This window comes from Carcharodon carcharias, chromosome 13 (genome assembly GCF_017639515.1).
Source record: "Carcharodon carcharias isolate sCarCar2 chromosome 13, sCarCar2.pri, whole genome shotgun sequence".
In the NCBI taxonomy this organism is placed as follows: Eukaryota; Metazoa; Chordata; class Chondrichthyes; order Lamniformes; family Lamnidae; genus Carcharodon; species Carcharodon carcharias.
Window position 1 is genome coordinate 28310469 of NC_054479.1, and position 17896 is coordinate 28328364.

Here is a 17896-nt window from a genome sequence, read left to right on the forward strand (position 1 = left end):
TGGTGGAGCTTGTGGGTCAGTGTCGAGCCTCTTTTCATAATGACTAGTGTGAAAATTCAACTAGTATAGTCCAAGCACTTTGTTTGGTGCTCATAAAAATAATTACACATGCTTGCTCTACAACCTTTCGCTGATGAACAATTGTATGTAAATTTTCTAGTTTTGAAGGGAACAGAAGAACAATTGGCAACTTTTGTCTGACTGGGACCTTTAACAAATTTTGAAAAATGAAGTAATTATGCAACAAAAGCATTTTTAAGTACAGCTGTTGATCTCCTGTGTTTAGGTGTACTGGGTATTCTAGAAATGTATTCACATGACTCAAGTTATAATGTAACAATATAAATTCAATTTTAAATGTCAATTTATTTGATTTGTCACAATGTTCCAATGATGCATGGATTTCTTACTTTGTGTCTTTTGTATCTCTCTCTCTCTCTCTCTCTCTCTCTCTCAATAGCGCCCTCTTTCCTGATGTTGTTAACTGCATGCAGACAGACAACCTGGAGCTGAAGAAGCTGGTGTACCTCTACCTAATGAACTATGCAAAGAGTCAGCCTGATATGGCAATTATGGCTGTCAACACTTTTGTTAAGGTATATAATTTGATAAATTGTTTCATAATTTTTAACAGATCCTTGTACAAAGCTTCACTAAGTCCTGACAACATAGAAGCAGAATCTGGATAATGTTTGAATGTAGATCCCAAAGGCAAGTGAGCAGTCCACTAACCAACAGCAGCATTCAATCTGCAGGTCTTCAAAAGCAGTAAATTTCATCATCAATTTATCTTGGCACTTAATTAAAATGTGCACAGTATATTTAAAAAATAAGAATCCTACTGATGGAAACCAATATCCTAAGTAAACTAAACTTTGTGTGGGTTGTGGGTGGGGTTGCTTATGGATTAATGATCTTTCTGTTCACTTCTTGGATCTGTGTTCAAAAACATCCCCAATCATAAAGTGAAAGATTTTTCTTTACTGCCTGTAAATGTCATCAGTAAAGTGTGTTTGGACAGTCCCAAGCCAACTTCCAGTGAGCATGTATCCGTACACAATTGTCAGTGTGATTCAATTAGATGAACTCTTGCCTCTAGACCAAAAGGTTTAAGGTTATTGTCCAATTCCAGAACTTGACCACCTAATTCTTTAAAGTGGTGTAGAAGGAGCACTGCATTGTTGGGTAAAATATTAAAATTGTGTGCCTGTTCTGATGGCTGAGATGAGTGTTAAAAGTTCCATGCCACTATTTGAAGAGCTAAAGGTTTTCTGAGTATCGGGTCAACGTTTCTTTGGCCAATGCTATTTGAATAAAATAATGCCATTCATTAACTGACAGCATCACCCAATCCCCAGGTGTCTAAAGCAGTAAATGTTATCAATAATGTATCCATTTATCACCCTATGTACTAAAATGTACACAGCATGTTGAAAAAATGCATCCTACTGATGACAAACTAATATTCTAAGCTATCTAAAACTGTTTTTCATTGAGATTGATGAGATTTTACGACATGCAAAATATGTGCATCATTTTCCTCTCAACAGCATACACTTCAATTCAAAAGTAAAGCACCTTATGTGAGGTTGTTAGGAATTTGAGAAATATAAAGTGCTACCCAAGTTTCCTCTTTCACAAGGTTGCTTATAATTCAGCACAAGTTGACAGTTGCATTTTACCCTGGTTAGCTGATATGAAAATGAAAAAATGCACACTACTGCATTGGTCATGCTTGAGATATAATCTAAATTATTGGGGTAGATGAGACAGAACTTTATTCTGTTCCTGAGATCTGCTTGATGTTGTTTGGAATTTGGTTATTATATAGACACTTATAAAGCTGCAACAGATCATATTGAAAATAGAGCATGTGGTTCATTCATACATTCATTTGAAATTGGTAAAATTGCCACAATGCTCAAGGTACATTTTTAAATTTATTGCAGCCTATCTTTTCCTGCTTTTATACTGCTGTAAGAATTGTGGTGTACTACTGTGTAACCCTATATGATAGAGTAGATTGCAGAAATTGAAAAGTGATCACCTTGGTGCTTTATAAAGAAAAATAAATTTCTTTATTTTGTAATGATGGGCAATTTGCTGATAGCTAAATTAAATGGTAGGATAACACTATTAGATCTGTAGTCACTGTGTCATCAGATTAGTTTTGTATGCGATTGAGTCCCTGCAATGTTTCTTTTGTCTAAATGTCCTATAGGTATCTGTAGGTATCTTTTTAAAGTGGAAACTACGATTTTTACGTAATCATTTATCTTTTTTTATAATCATTCATGGGATTTGGGCATCACTATCTAGGCCAACATTTATTGTCCATCCCTAATGGCTCTTGAGAAGGTGTTGGTGAGCTGCTGTCTTGAACCACTGCAGTCCATGTGGTATCAGTACACCCACAATGCTGTTAGGGAGGGAGATCAGATCTTGATCCTGGGACATTTCATTGAATGATCTTGGGACATTAGTTACTTAGCATTCAGTTTTTAAATTGCCTGTGGCAATAGCCATTAAATGGAAAAGACAGGTTAAGACTTGGGTAATCTTGCAGTTTATGTGTGTTGGGAAAATAGACCTTTTTATGAAGAATTAATAGCTACCACATTTTCTTCTGACTGTTCTCCTCCAAAAGCAGTGTGTTATGATGGATACTGTTGTCCAGCGCTGGACACCTTCCACTAACTAACTTGCCAAACGTCATTCATGGATAAGGCATGAATTAAATACACATGTTTTCAGATGGGGTTGTTGGATTGCAGCTACAAGTAGGGATTCTGGGTACTTTACTTTCTGCTTATTCTACTTAGATTAACTAATTCAGCACAGACCAGGGAATCTGGAACTTTGTGTTTGTGTGGTTAAAGACTATGCAATCTACAAGCCATCAACTGAGTTCAACAACTATATTAATTTTTTCAAAATGAGACTGTGTAAATTTAAGTACCTTCATTCTCTTCTTGATCTTATTGTATGATATCCCAAAATGTCATACTTTCTGCATAACTGTACGCAAGTATGAACACTGTTGTTGATGAAATTTCTTTCCTTTTTAAAGCAGTGATTAAGTTTATGGTTGCTTGGTCAAATTTCAGGACTGCGAAGATCCCAATCCACTTATTAGAGCATTGGCAGTAAGAACCATGGGCTGCATCCGTGTAGATAAAATCACCGAGTACCTGTGTGAGCCCCTGCGAAAATGTCTAAAGGATGAAGATCCCTATGTACGAAAGACTGCTGCTGTCTGTGTAGCTAAACTACATGATATCAATGCACAGCTGGTCGAAGATCAGGGATTTCTGGACACTCTGAAGGACTTGATATCTGACTCCAATCCAATGGTAAACAAAATATTAAAATTTCTCTCCTCATATCTGTAGACATTAATTTAAAACTTCCAGCTAACTTGTAAAGATAGGAAAGATATTGTGAATTAATGAGATCAGTAGCTGAACACTCGGTGCTTTCATTTTAGTAAAAGTATGCAGATATTTTCATTCCTTTTTAATTGAAAAAATGCTGTCCTAGTGAAGCGCAGGATGTAAAGTCAAAAAGTACCTGCAGCAGGTCAGACAACATTTGTAAAGAAGAGAACAAAGTTAATGTTTTAGGTATAATGACTCATTTAGTTCTAATGAAAGGTTGTACCTGAAATGTTAACATTTTACTCCTTTCTTTACAGATGCTGCAGGCTTCCTGACTTTTCCAGCATTTTCTGGGTTTATTTTTCAAATTTCCTGCACCTGTACTATTTTACTTTTGTAGGCTATGTGTTTAACTTCAGATTTGTTCTGCTGATCTGGTCATCTAGTTTGGCAGATTTTCTTGCTTTGTAACTCCTCTTCAATGTAAACATTTGGATAATTGCTGAGCTTTTCAAAATTGTAACTTACTTTTACCAAGTAAATTATTCCAGTGGTATGAAATTTTCCAACAGGATGTTATGTGTTGATCCCAGAAGGGTTTCCAATTTCTTGATTCAGCAGTTTCTTTTCCTGTGCTTTTTCAATTATACTAGTTAACGAAAACTTAAGTTGCTTATTTTGTAAGCTCCAGCAGCTGATCTTAGCAGAGAAGGCAAAATGCAGCATGGATCTGACCTATGTGTTTGAAAATTGGAGATGATTCTTTCGTTTAGTGCAGCACTAAAGAAACTGTGCAGAAACTTCAATCTCGCCATGATAATGAGACATAAATGTTTATTTTAAAAAGTCAATATAAAGTTTCTAAATTATTGGTTGGTGGTGCACTATAAGTAAAAAGCTTTGTGAGTTCAAGTCCCGCTTCATGACTTGGAACTTGAGCACAAAATCTAGGTTAACGACAATGCAGTAATGAGGGAAAGCTGTACAATCAAAATTGCGATCATTTGGCATTAAATTGAGGGCCTTGTCAGCTTGTTCAGGGGGCATATTGCAGTATTCAAAAAACAAGCAGTTGCCCTTGTGTTCAGTATAACATTCTTCCATCAATGCATTGCCACAAAAGCAGCATAACCAATCATACTACTTTTGTTGCTTGTGGGACATTTTGTATTTAGGTTGTGTTCAGTTTGCCCACTTATCTGAAGTACATTCAAAAGAAATTCATCATCTTTGAAACAATTGGTATGTTGTGAGTCGGCGTTGAGGTTCTATAAATGAAAATTTGTTCATTTCCTTGTGGGGGCAAAATGATTTAAAAGGGCAAGATTTCTAGCTGATATCCTGATTAGGGTAGACAAGGAGAATTGGTAATCTTAAAGTGCCTTTTTATTAGCTGACTTTACTTTTTATTGGACTGATGTCTGTTTTTCTTTTTGAAAATAATTATTGGCTCAGGACTTTGACTGTGAAGCCAGTGGCAGCGACTCAGCATATTCAATTACCCAAGGCATGTGACTTCAAATGTGCTAAGTTAACTGCTCCTTACTACTTTTTTCCACCTCTTGTATTTGAACTCTCTAATAGTGAGTGCTTGACGGAAGGGATCGGCTAGCTAACACACAGAAGGACTCAGTTGCTGAGTTAGGTGGCATAGCAATAAGGGTATGAGTTAATTGGGTGTATAATTAATAGGAAAAAATCTTTTGGGATTATATGTGTTTGCATTTTTTTGTGCAAAATTTTAATTTTGTTGCTCAGTTCTACTGAATTGCAGTCATAATGTTAAGCAAATTAAAATATATTTCAAATTAGTCAAACCTGACATGAATGTATTGCTAGTAGAAATGTAATTAACCAAGTTATTCAGAATATAATAACATGGCCTACTCCTGGACCTATTTCTTATAAGGTCCCCTGAGTGTGCCTCACCATTCTGTAAAATTGTGACTGACCTGTGACCAATTCCCCTATTCTGTAGGATTCCCCTTAATTCCCTTAGAGTCCAAAAATCAACTTATCTCAGCCTTGACTTTGCTGAACAAAACATCTGCAGCCCTCTAGCGTAGCGAGTTTCAAAAACTTATCCTGAGATTATGACCCTAGTTCTAAGCTCTCCAGCTGGGGGAGCAACCTGTCAGTGTCAAACCCTCTCAGAATGTTATGTTACAGGTTTCAATGAATAAGCACTTTCAGAAGAGGAAAAATCAAAAGCCAGCAAGTACAGTGAGTTAGAACACTACTGCCATAGAGGGCAGGGTACACCTTAAACCTCTGATCTTGTTGCTGATTTACCAGTTTCGGTTAGGTTGCTTTGAGAGGCGTGAGCAAACATTGGTACCTCCCTCCTTGGAGGCAGTTTTTAAAAAGCAATAAGAGCGGAAGAATGAGTCAGGCGCATCTATTAGCAACTGGTTTCGGAGCTACCCTGCCACTCATCAGTGAAAACGCAAATGGCAGGGTTGAGGGGTGATGAGTGCTGGGTGGCGAAGACTTTGTTCTTTTTAATTTGACTGTCTCCAATTATTTTCCCAATTTCCTTTCTTGCCAGCAACAGCACATGCATCCTGAAGCATGGAAGCTGGCAGTTCGCCAGTACTTAAACTGCTACGCACTTAGCTGGTAGCCCATTTTTCTTGAGAGTCAACAACTCTGAGTGGCCTCCCAAGCTGAAGTTTTGGTCCCATTAAAATTAAAGACTTCACAACACACTTGGAATTGCAGGTCTGTAATGGATTTGAGTGCAAAATAGACTGCCCGAGCTACCTTTCCCTTTTAATAATGTAATGGTTTTTAAAAATTGGCCAGGACTGTCACTTATTCAACCTATTCAGTTAACTTCATTAAAATAATCTTGGCAATTCTGATCTACTTTCTCAAAACTTACAATATTTATTAATATGAAAAATTGATAGAAAAGGAAACAGTAACTGCACAACGCAAATCTTCCTTTCACAAACTCATGTTTCTACTGATGCAAATGGGTTACCAAGGCAATGTACACAGGATTCAGTCTACCATTTGCTCTCCAAGGCAGTGTTGGCATCCCTGAAGCCTGCATTGCAATGGAGGAGGCTACTTATCTCCTAATGTTCACATAACCTGGTTCAAAGAAGCTTGTAGTAAAAATCCAATATTACATTGAGGTGGAATTGTTGTATTTGCTTTCTGCCACAAGGTGCTACTACTGTATTGGGTGATGGAGCAGATCAAGATAGTATTCAACCTGCTGTCTTTATACTCTGCAATAAGGTGAAAAATAAATGGTCAAAATGCAATTGTATTTAGTAAACTAACTGAAAGAGGACATTATAGAAATATCATCAGATTTTTTCTAAAAAAAATCCTGTATCTTTTGCTTATGTTGAAGTAAAATAGTGAATTTTGTTTATAGCCAAGCTGTGAAAATCAAAATTGCCAAGATAATTTTAATTAAGCTATTGGAATAGGTTGAATAAATGCCAGTTATGACAAGTGTTCAAATCCCATCATGACAATTGGTGAATTTAAATTCAACTAATTAAATAAATCCAGTGTCCCAGACAGAATTTGTTTCCTTTTACTGCCCATGATCAGTATGTTTGTATGTAAGAGGTGCCTGTTTTCTTACCCTCAGCGTGAGTGTCCCAGTTAAATAATTCCAGCAGCAAGCTTTTTGAATTTAAAAATAAAGTTATTATCACACACTTAACTCCAAATTTAATGCAGTATTTCACACCTTGTCTCTAACCCACACTCTCAGTTGCAAAGATTGGATACAGCTGAAACTAAAATACTGTTACAGCTTATAATTATCTCAGTCTCTTTGTGGTAGGTCTGTAGTTTCATAGATGAAGCTGATACTTTAGTTGAAGTGAAGGCCTTCTAAAGCGAAGGATTCTCAGCAGACTGTGAAGTTTCTTCTGGTCGAGTTTCTAAGAGGTTGGTTCTCAAGTGAACTTTAACTGGAATAATTTCCCCTTTTGTGAGGGAGACCAGGACTCGGGGGCACGGTTTAAGAGGTCCCCCTTTTAAGACTGAGATCTAAATTCTTTTCTCTGTGAATCACTGGTATGTGGAATTTTCTTCCCCAGAAAGCACTGGAGGCTGAGTCATTTAATATTTTCAAGGCACAGTTAGGTAGATTTTTGAAAGATAAGGGAGTCAAGGGCTAAGGGGTGCAGACAGGAAAGTGGAATTGAAACCACAACCAGTTCAACCATGATCTTATTGAATGGTGGAGCTGGCTTGAAGGGCTGAATGGCCTACTCCTCCAAAACCTCATGTTCCTATTTTCAGATTGGCAAATTGTAACAGCTTGGGGAATCCTTCTCTCTGTTAGGATCTGCCATTTTGAGGGTATTGCTGTTTATTATCTTGGCTGCTTGGATGACTTGCAGCTAGCTTGATGACTTTCAGTGGAACTGTCTGCAGAATAGCTTCTAGCTGATTTAAAAGCAGACAGAAAATATAACTGTGTCATCATGTGACCTTTTCCAAGTTCAAAGTGCTTTTACCAAACAAAAGGGTGGTGTGTGATTCCAATCATCCTCTGTTGTCGTTTGACACCTTGAGATTCACCCAGGTTAGTTTGAATGAGGGAAACTATCATGACACAATGGAAAGTTGGTAGTACCTATTCAGATCCATCTTGCATACATTGGGTTTTGATATTCCCCTTTTTCCAGGGTGAAACAGGGTCAGGTCGGTGGGAATTCTATAGTCCTTTTGTGTTGATCCATCCTTAAACAAAGGGATGTGTGAATTCCCTGGATGGCTATGAATGCCCATATTTAATTAAGTATTCGCTTGAGACTTAAAATTCCAACAGTCACATGACTTGCAGCAGCCAAATTTAATGGCCTGAGTGTCCAGCTTTTAAAAGTATTGACTGAAAGTTCACAATATACTGGGACATGACACTAGACTGAAAGGCAGGGTATCTGTAATGGAGACCATGAAATTACCAGTTTTTTTATATAACAATCTGGCTTACTGATGTTTAAGGAAGGAAATCTGTTCTTATTTGGTCTTGCCTGCATGTTGACTCCAGACCCACAGCAATGTGGTTGACTCTGAACTGACCTCTGAAAAGGCCTAGCCTGTATCAAACCTCATGAAAAAGTATAAAACCTGACTGACCACCTGCCATCGATCTTGGCACTGGATAGGACATACAGCCCAGCTGATACAAAAGTTTTCCCAGTAACATTGGGGGACTTGTGTCAAATTTGGGAGAACTGTCCCACAGACTTGGTATCCATGAGGCACTGTGGCCCCTCAACAGCAGCAGAATTGTATTCCACCACAATCTGTAACTTCATGGCCCAGTATATTCCTCAGTCTATTGTTACCATCAAATCAGGGAACCAACCCTGATTCAATAAGAAATGTTGGAGTGCATGCCAGGAGCAGCAGCAGGTGAACTAAAAACAAAGTCCTAACTTGGTGAAGCTAAAACACAGGACTGCTTGCATGCCAAACAGCAGAAGAAGCATGTGATAGATTGGCTGGCTAAGTAATATCAAAACCATTAATGCTGCAAAGTCCTGCCACATCCAGTCGTGAATGGTGGTGGACAATTAAACAACTAATTGGGGGCAGAGGTTCCACAAACATCTTATTCTCAGTGATGGCAGAGCTGAGCACCTCAGTGCTAAAGATGAAATATTTGTAACCATCTTCAGCCAGAACTGTCGAGTGATGATCCATCTTGATCTTCACTGAGGCCTCCACCGTTATATCTCTTCAGTCTTTAGCCAATTTGATTTGTAACATTAGGAATAGGAGTTGGAATAGGCCATTTGGCCCTTTGAGCCTGCTCCATTCTTCAATAAGATCATGGCTAATCTTCTACCTCGACTAACTTCCTTGCTATCCCCATATCCATTATTTCCCTAAAATCTATTAGTCTCTTCTGTTATATTTCCTCAACAATTCAGAATTCAGATTTTTTGGGATAATTCTGAAGGTTCACAACCCTTTGAAGAAATTTGTTCTCAACTCAAAGCTAAATTGATATCAGGGAACTGGCATGAGACATGATAACATCCTTACTGTAGTGCTGAATCTTGTCTTCCAGAAATAGCTGCTCACCTAGCTAAGCTGTTCCTGTACAGCTGACAGCATTGGCATCTACCCAATTAAGCGGAAAATTGCCCAGGTATATCCTGTCTACAAAAAGCAGAACAAATCCAATCCTGCCAACAATTGCCCCAGTGGTCAATGCTCAATCTTTGGCAAAGTGATGGAGTTGCTATCGACTGTGCTAACAAGGGATACTTAATCAGCAATAACCTGCTCCAGTCGCTTAGTTTGTGTTTTGCCAGGACCACTAAGCTACAGACCTCATTACAGTATTGGTCCAAACATGGACAAAAGAGCTGAATTAGGGAGGTAAGGTTGAGAGTGACTGCCCTTGACTTCAATGCAACATTTGATGGAGTGTAACATCAGAGCGCTCTAGTAAAATTGAAGTCACTGGGAATTGGGCAGGGAGAATCTCCATTGGCTGGATTCATACATAGCACAAAGGAAACTGGTTGTGGTTGTTACATGTCAATCTTCTCAGCCCCAGGACATCGCCGCAGGAGTTCCTCGGGGCACTGTCTGAGTTCCAGCCATCTTCAGCTATTTCATCAATGACCTTCTGTCTAACAAGAAGTAGAGCTTTGCTGCTTATTGTGCCGTGTTTAGTTCCTTTTGCAACTCCTCAGATACTGATGCAGTCTGTGTCTGCATGCAGCAAGACTTGAGCAACATTCAGGCTTGGGCAGATAAGTGACAAGTAACATTTGTGCCACACAAGCACCATCACCGAATCTCCAATCTAATTAATTATGCTGAGAGCTAATTGCAATTTTTTGAACTCTTTTTTAAAAAATCTGCCCACCAACCAACATAGTGAGTCCAACATTATCCTTACTACCCTGTCATATTATCTATGCCAACCACTGATAACTTTAGCAGCATTACATTTTGGTTATTTGTGTTGAATGTAACTGTAATAATGACTTGCACTAATCTCTCAACAACTTACTACCCTTCAAGAATCCTTTAAACAATATAGCATTTTAAGCGTGTTACTTTTTTCAGAAAAATTGCTATTATTTTCGAATTCCTGGAGTGTATATGGAGGCAAGGCGTTTTTGTTTTTGCAGAATGCTAATGCTATCTGGTTGTTTTGTCTGTTGACACGATGTGTTAATTTGCCATCTAAGCTATCGGTCATTCTTGGCAACTGCTTTCAGTAGTCCAGAAATATTAGCTGCACAACAATTTGATACAGTGAGAACTTCTAATGTTATACTTAGATAAAAATAAAACAAATGGAATTTAATAGATGTATTGTCAATTTGAAGGGCATAAGAGAATGATTAAATCTAGATTGTTCTTAAGGAGAAGGTAAACAAGCTTTTTACGTAATTCTAAGAGTTATGATATATTCAGGCTTGCCTGAAGCAAAGTTAGTGGAAAAATTTCCATGCTGAAGTACTGACCTTCATGATTCTACCTGCTTCCTGTTGTTCCCCTCCTAAGTTTTGAGTTCCATGCCCTGGCCAAAAATGTTTTGAGTAAATAATCTCTCACTTTCCTGTAAAGATTCTCCTTAAGCTACACAAGTGGCCTGAAATTGCATTACTTAAAAATGTCTGAGTATTGAGTACGATTTGGGTATTGAGTCCGGACAGTGTAATAACACTTAACACTGACCTTTGCAATTCAGCTTGTTTATCATGCAGGCTTTCTTTTTTGATCAGTGGAATTATTATTTTGATCACTAGTGATTCAGTTCCAAAAGATTTTTCAAGATTAAAGTCACCTTTGCAAACCTGAAAGCTTTGACTGATGGATTAGTACCTCTTTCACCTTGAATGCATTAGGATAAAGGATTACTTAAAAACTAGCTGCCGTGGCCTGTCTCAAAAATCTGTAGATTGTTACCTCTTTCACCTTATGAATGCATTCAGGTATTGTAGGGAATGACTTGTCATCAAGCTGCCTCTGCCTGTATCAAATGTAATTTTTTTAATTGAAAAGTTTCTAAATATATGTCATCAAAAATATAGTTTTGATAGTTAACTTTTTTTAACTTGGTTAAAAGTTCAAATCTTTTTACCACCATGGCAAAATGCTGCAGCTATTTTGAAAGCCCAGCTTTTTTGTGCTATGCTGGTGAGCTAGTTCAAGGGCATATACTAGAGGAGATTGAATAAGGCGAGAGCATCAAATAAAATGATTTGGGAAAAAAGAGCAGATTAATCTTGGAAATTGTTATTAAAGAAATAAATTAAAATGGTAAGAAATCTTGAAGGAAACAAATTTTACTGCAGCAAATAGGGCTTAAATAGATGTACTATGTAATCCAGCTAGTTAACCAGTAAGGTAAGCAGTCAGTACATTGTGACTCAATGTGATGTACCAGTATATTGCAACATAGAGTGTAAGATCTGAGCAAGCCTGTGCAGATTCTCATCTTATTGACATTTGATCTTGCAAGTCTGGGGATTGTACTCGGCAGTTTTGTAATGAATTGTGCACAATTTTTAGTAATGTAAATGTAAGGGTGGAAAGAGAAATCTGATAATGCTCAACACTATTGGAATTTCAATTACTGCTACCTAAAATATGCACCACTATGGCTACAGCATCTATAATAGCTTTTGACTCTACAGAATGATTCTTTAGTTCTGAACACTGTTCTCTTGCTGCAGCTGATTACCGTTCAAAAAACATGACATGCTCATATTTTCATAGTTCCATGAGTTAACATGTCCTTTGGGCATATATACTTCAGTAAATATTAAGTTTACGTGATTATGGACAAAGCCATAAGCAATAGGAGAATTTTGTTAAGTTGTTCTAGCAGCAAATAAAGTCACTAAGGGAGGTGGATTACATGGAACATTTTGTCTATCACCGGCAGGAACCAGCCTATGCTCTAATGGTTGATCTGTTAACGTGCAAGATCTATTCATCTTAAGTCTTGGTGTGCAGATCGGAAGCTGCTAGAATGCTTCGTAGTTTCTCTTCCACTATGGGTGTGCAGGTGATATTGGTGTTGAAAATAACATTACCATGCTGATGTTTAACCTAGACTTTAGTCATAAATTGCTATTGCTAGAAGTTCGTTGACAAAGCTATGATAGGATGGTGAAAAATGCTATATCGTCAGAACTGCAATTCTGTAGCCAACAGTTATGTTCATTTATCCTAGGGAACTTTGTGTATGCATAAAACAGCCTCCCGAGAGCATAGTGTTTGAGTTCAATTGGCTTTTTAGGATGAGAGGCTTTTGCCAATCATATCCAATTGATTATACTTGGGTTGTTTGTTTGGGAGTGAAGTATTTTGTCATTGTCCACTTATTGGTACTTTAGTCTCGGGATGTAAGTATTACTGGCAAGGATTGCATTTATTACCTATTCCCTATTTCAGATTTAATACAGCTGAATGGTTTGAGGTCAACCACATTGTGGGACTGCAGTCACATGTAGGCCAGCCATATAAGGACAGCAAGTTTTCCTTCCGGAAAGGGCAGAATGAACCAGTTTTATTAACGATCTTGATAGTTCATGGTCACAATATGGGCTTCTATGATCAATTGATGAACTTCAATGCGTGCATATGATTGCAGTACTTGATGTCTCATTCAGTCTACTTTTGGGTAGTGCCAAATAGTTTAAGCAAATATTAAGATTTTAAGTTAACCCACTTCTATCTAATAAGCATACCAATGTTTTTGAAACTGAAAAATTCCAGGGATTCATAATTTTAAATGTCTTGCTCTGCGTTTATAAGGAATAGTTACGATTAAACCTATACTGTATCTTTTGACCTACCTGAATGTTTGTTTTTCTTTTTATCCTTTCCCAAATATGGTAATGAACCATTTGTTACAACTTTGAACCCTTGTAATGGTTTAAATGTCCAAGTGTTGAAGCCCCAAAACATGTTTGGAGCATTTTCTTTTTAAGTCATTCTGATGTAAATGTGTTCTTTTAACTAAATTACCCTAACTCTTTAATCTGCAGGTGGTGGCAAATGCTGTGGCAGCTCTGTCAGAGATTGCGGAGTCCCATCCAAATAGCAACTTATTAGATCTCAACCCTCAGACTATCAACAAACTTTTAACAGCCTTAAATGAATGTACTGAATGGGGGCAGATATTTATCCTGGATTGTTTAGCTAATTATAGTCCAAAAGATGACAGAGAGGCTCAAAGGTAAAACTCAGAAGTGGCAGCTGAAATATTTTCTTACCTTACAATAAAATTACTGTTATACTTGAGTGTTCCGAATATTTATATATCTAATGCCAGATTTAACCACATAATTCTAGAAAATAAAATTACATCTAATAATGTTGCTGTTTTTATTCCTCCATTAATGTGTTATATCGTTTTAATTGCTGAAGAAAATGTGTCCAAGAACTTGCAACGATAATCTGATTTTTTTTTAGCTAGTATTTAGGGATCTTATAGAATCAAATTACAAATAACTTTCTATGTTAAGTTATTGCTAAAGTTAAAAATGTTAATCTTTTATTCCTGTATTTCAGAATAATGAATCATGTACAAAATGTGTTAAGATATTGTAGATATAACTTTAACCAGAATCTCTTGTCCAATAGCATTTGTGAACGTGTGACACCACGTTTATCTCACGCTAACTCAGCTGTTGTCCTGTCTGCTGTAAAAGTTCTGATGAAATTCATGGAAATGTTGTCAAAGGACTTGGATTACTATGGAACTTTGCTGAAGAAACTGGCACCCCCACTAGTAACACTGCTGTCTGCAGAACCAGAGCTTCAGTATGTGGCCCTCAGAAACATTAACCTCATTGTACAGAAAAGGTGCAGTATACTACGTGATTACAGTTTTTGTAGAAAAGGAGTGTCTCTGTAACAAGTCACAAGTTTCCAAGAATGCAGGTTTTGAATCATTATGACACCAACATTTAGGGAAAAAATCTTACCATCTTGGCAGTGGTAATTATCATTTTTTGGCTCAGTGTTAGCATTCTCACCTGAGTCAGAAGGCTGTGGGTTTTAAGTGCCACTCCAAAAGAATGAATGTATGACCTCTGCTACATTTCAATGCAAAAGTGAGGAAGCACTGCATTGTGTGAGATGTCACCTATCGGATGGGGCTTTGTCTGCTGTCTATGCAGGTGCAAAAGGTTGGATTGCACTTTTCTTTTGATGAGCAGGGAATTCTCTGATTTCCTGGCTGCTGTTCAATCCTCAACTATTGCCAGCAAACATATTCACTAGTCATTCATCTGATTGCTGAGTGTGGGATCTTGCTGAGTACAAATTTGCTGTTTTTCTTACAAAACAACAAAATAATAACTTTGCAATAATTCACTGGCTGTGAAGTGCCTTTGGATGTCCCGAACACAGGGAAGGTTCCTTATGAATGCAACTCTTTTGTTTTTCGTTGTGTAAAACTGGATAGATTTTGCATAATTTCATGCACGGTTGTTTGGCTTACGATAAATTAGTAAGTCTTCAAGCTATAAAACTAATTGACATGTAGTAATTCATTTCTGCTTGATTTTTGTCTGCTAATTTAAGTAAATTTGTTTGCTATCATCATGTGCCTGTCTGAATCAAATTTCTCACACAGGATAGTGAGGAAAATGGAAAATTTTAAACTGATGCAGTCGGAGGTGTTAGATTAGGATGCATCAGAGACACCCCATTTCATCTAAACATGCTATTTGTAACCAGAGGGTGCTAATTGCTGACATTACTGAAATAAGAAAGTGTCATTTCCTAATACTAACATCTCCTGCCTCAAAATTCTAGTTGGGTTCAAGATTTTTATGCTGTACAGTTCTACCTACTGATGTCCATGCCTCTAGCCAAACCTTTCTCGCTTAGACTAATAATTCCCCCTTGGTGTGGCCCCCATTTGAGCTTTCTAAGCTCAAAGGGTGCAGACTTAGGAACATCTGGTCTACGACTAATTTAATCAACTATCAACTTTTCTGGCTGGACCATGTGCTGCATTTTCCCCTGCCAGAATATTCCCCAGGATCACCTTGGAGAGCAGGCGTAACTCGCACTATGAGCTGTTTCCTTAAGGTCCTCTTGTCTGCCCTGTCCACCATCACCTCCAACGTTAAGTACAAGGAACTTATGAATTTCTTAATTACTATGGTTGAGCCTGTCCGTTTAGCGGCCTCTGCTGTTCCTTCATGTTCCCCTTACCACAAGCCAAACCTTCTGTATCCCCTTGCTTTTAGCCTTGAATCCACATCTCTCGCTCTCTCTTTCTATCTCCTCTCGTTCTCTGGGCTCATCTTTCCCATGTGAACCACTCCCTCTTACATGATTCTATTTCTACAAAATTGCATTCATTGCCACCATCTTAAAAAAATATTAACCTCGAACCTTCTCTTTGCAAACTACCACCTCCCTTCGGCCCTTGTTGCTCCCCATCTTTCCTCCAGCTCTATAGTTATATCTCTCCAATCCAGTTTTCATCCGACCACTGCACCAAAATGATTCTAACCAAAGTAATGGACATTCTGTGACCATGTTGCATTATCTCTCCTTGATCTCTGATTAAACCACCAATGATCTGTTGGAGGATTTTGTCCATGCTTCTCTCAGAGCATGCAGTAAGTTTTATATAAAAGAAACATGCATCTGTGTACTTATGACTTAAGTCATTTTGTGCTTTATCCCAACCAGATTGCAAGCACCTCTCAACCTCATATTCTGTGAACTGGATAAATATTAACAAAATGAGAGAAAACATTAAAATTCAGTTTTTCTTTGCTATTGAAAGCTTAAATCCTATATTCCATTTGAATGGTGACTGCTGATTCCTGACTGTTTCTTGGTCCACACAATGAAACGTGTACATAATGCACAAGTAACATTTTAATGAAGGCTGCATAGTGAGAATGCAGGGTTTTCCTTGCAAAATTGTAAATTCTGTATATCTGAAATAAATGCAGCAAAATCCTGAATTAAGAACGTAAGATATAGGAGCAGAAGTCGACCATTCAACCCCTCAAGCCTGCTCCAGCAGCTAGTATGATCATGAGCAGAATTTTCTGCCTGTTAGGTGGGGGGGGGAGGAGGAGGAGGAGGAGGAGGAGGACCAAACTCCGGTGGGTGGGGAGCCGATCCCTGCCGGAGAAGCAGGTCCCATCACCATTTTAAGTGGGCGGGCCAATTTAGGCCTGCCCAGCGTGACGTCCACCGGGAAGCGCTATGCGCTCCCTGTGTGGGGGTGGGGGGTTCGCCCAAATGCAAGAGTGCTTTCTTTCACACATGTGCACGAAAGAGATGGGACATATTAAAGTTTCAGTGAAATTTATTAACAAACTTTTTTGAACCCTACATGAAACCTCATCCTGCCGATGGATGAGGTTTCATGTTTTTTCAGAAGCCCGCCGGGGCTCCTGGCCTGCCCACTAACCTTAAGGTTGGACGGGCAGGGCCTTTAATTGTTTTAATTATCCTGTCAATGACCATTGACAGGTCGGCGGGTGGACAGCTGATCTCGCTGTGCCTCCACCTTCCTGAAAATTTAAATGGGGCGGGATGACATCAGGGGTTCCCCCCACAACATCGGTGAGCAGGCCCCGCCCCACCCCCTGCTCACTGACGGCAAAATCCAACCCCATGGCTGATCTGATGTGTTCTTAATTCCACTTTTCTGCCTGGCCCCATAATCCTTGACAATCAAAAATCTGTCCAACTCAGCCTTGAATATATTCAATGACCCAGCCTCCACTGCTAACTGGAGGAGAGAATTGCAAACACAAACGACCCTCAGAGAAGAAAATCTATGTCCTTTCAGCATCTGAACAAATAGAGGCTGATTCAAGGAGATACCTTGCGAACATCGAAATAGGCATATTGATTGGCTCTTATATTAATTGCGCAATCCCACGGAGTGGTATTCATCTGGAATACTAGCATATATAATTTCAGTTGCAGTGCAGTAGGTTGAATGGCTTCCTTCTGTGCTATAATTTCTCTGACAATTGCATTAGAGATGGGTGGAATGATATAGTGGTGTACAGATTAAGTAATGTACGTTCTGTACACATTAAGTAGTATTTTCAAGTTGGTACAGGAAATGATAGTACATTTAAACTTCTATAAAGTCTTATAGATACCTGGTAATACATCATTAAGAAAAATCCATGCTGTCCACTAGTTCTGTTGCAAAATGATTCACAGTTGTTGCTTGCTTAGATACACGTGCAAACTTAATTGTCTACATGATGTGGCATTTCTTTATGCCATCTACTCATAATATATAAAGTACGATGCATAATTGAACGCTGGGTGCTTCATTTATTAATTGAAGACAGGAATTGAAAAATGTTATTTCAGGATTTAGGAATATAATAGTGTTAATTCTGTACTCTTATTTCCTTTTATTTTTATATAGGCCTGAGATTCTTAAGCATGAAATGAAGGTTTTCTTTGTAAAATACAATGATCCAATTTATGTGAAACTGGAAAAACTGGACATTATGATTCGCTTGGCTTCTCAAGCCAACATTGCACAG

The 17896-nt window shown here is 38.2% G+C and overlaps 1 protein-coding gene across 3 annotated transcripts in view; it reads left to right on the forward strand.

Annotated features, from left to right (window-relative positions):
- Positions 1–17896, forward strand: part of LOC121285554 (AP-1 complex subunit beta-1) — a 73182-nt gene that overhangs the window by 13587 nt on the left and 41699 nt on the right. For all 3 annotated transcript variants that reach the window (XM_041202084.1, XM_041202086.1, XM_041202085.1), the window contains exons 4-8: positions 461–596; positions 3108–3353; positions 13388–13578; positions 13986–14207; positions 17776–17896. In XM_041202084.1, the coding sequence (XP_041058018.1) occupies positions 461–596; positions 3108–3353; positions 13388–13578; positions 13986–14207; positions 17776–17896 (916 nt within the window). The remainder of the gene's footprint in view (positions 1–460; positions 597–3107; positions 3354–13387; positions 13579–13985; positions 14208–17775) is intronic.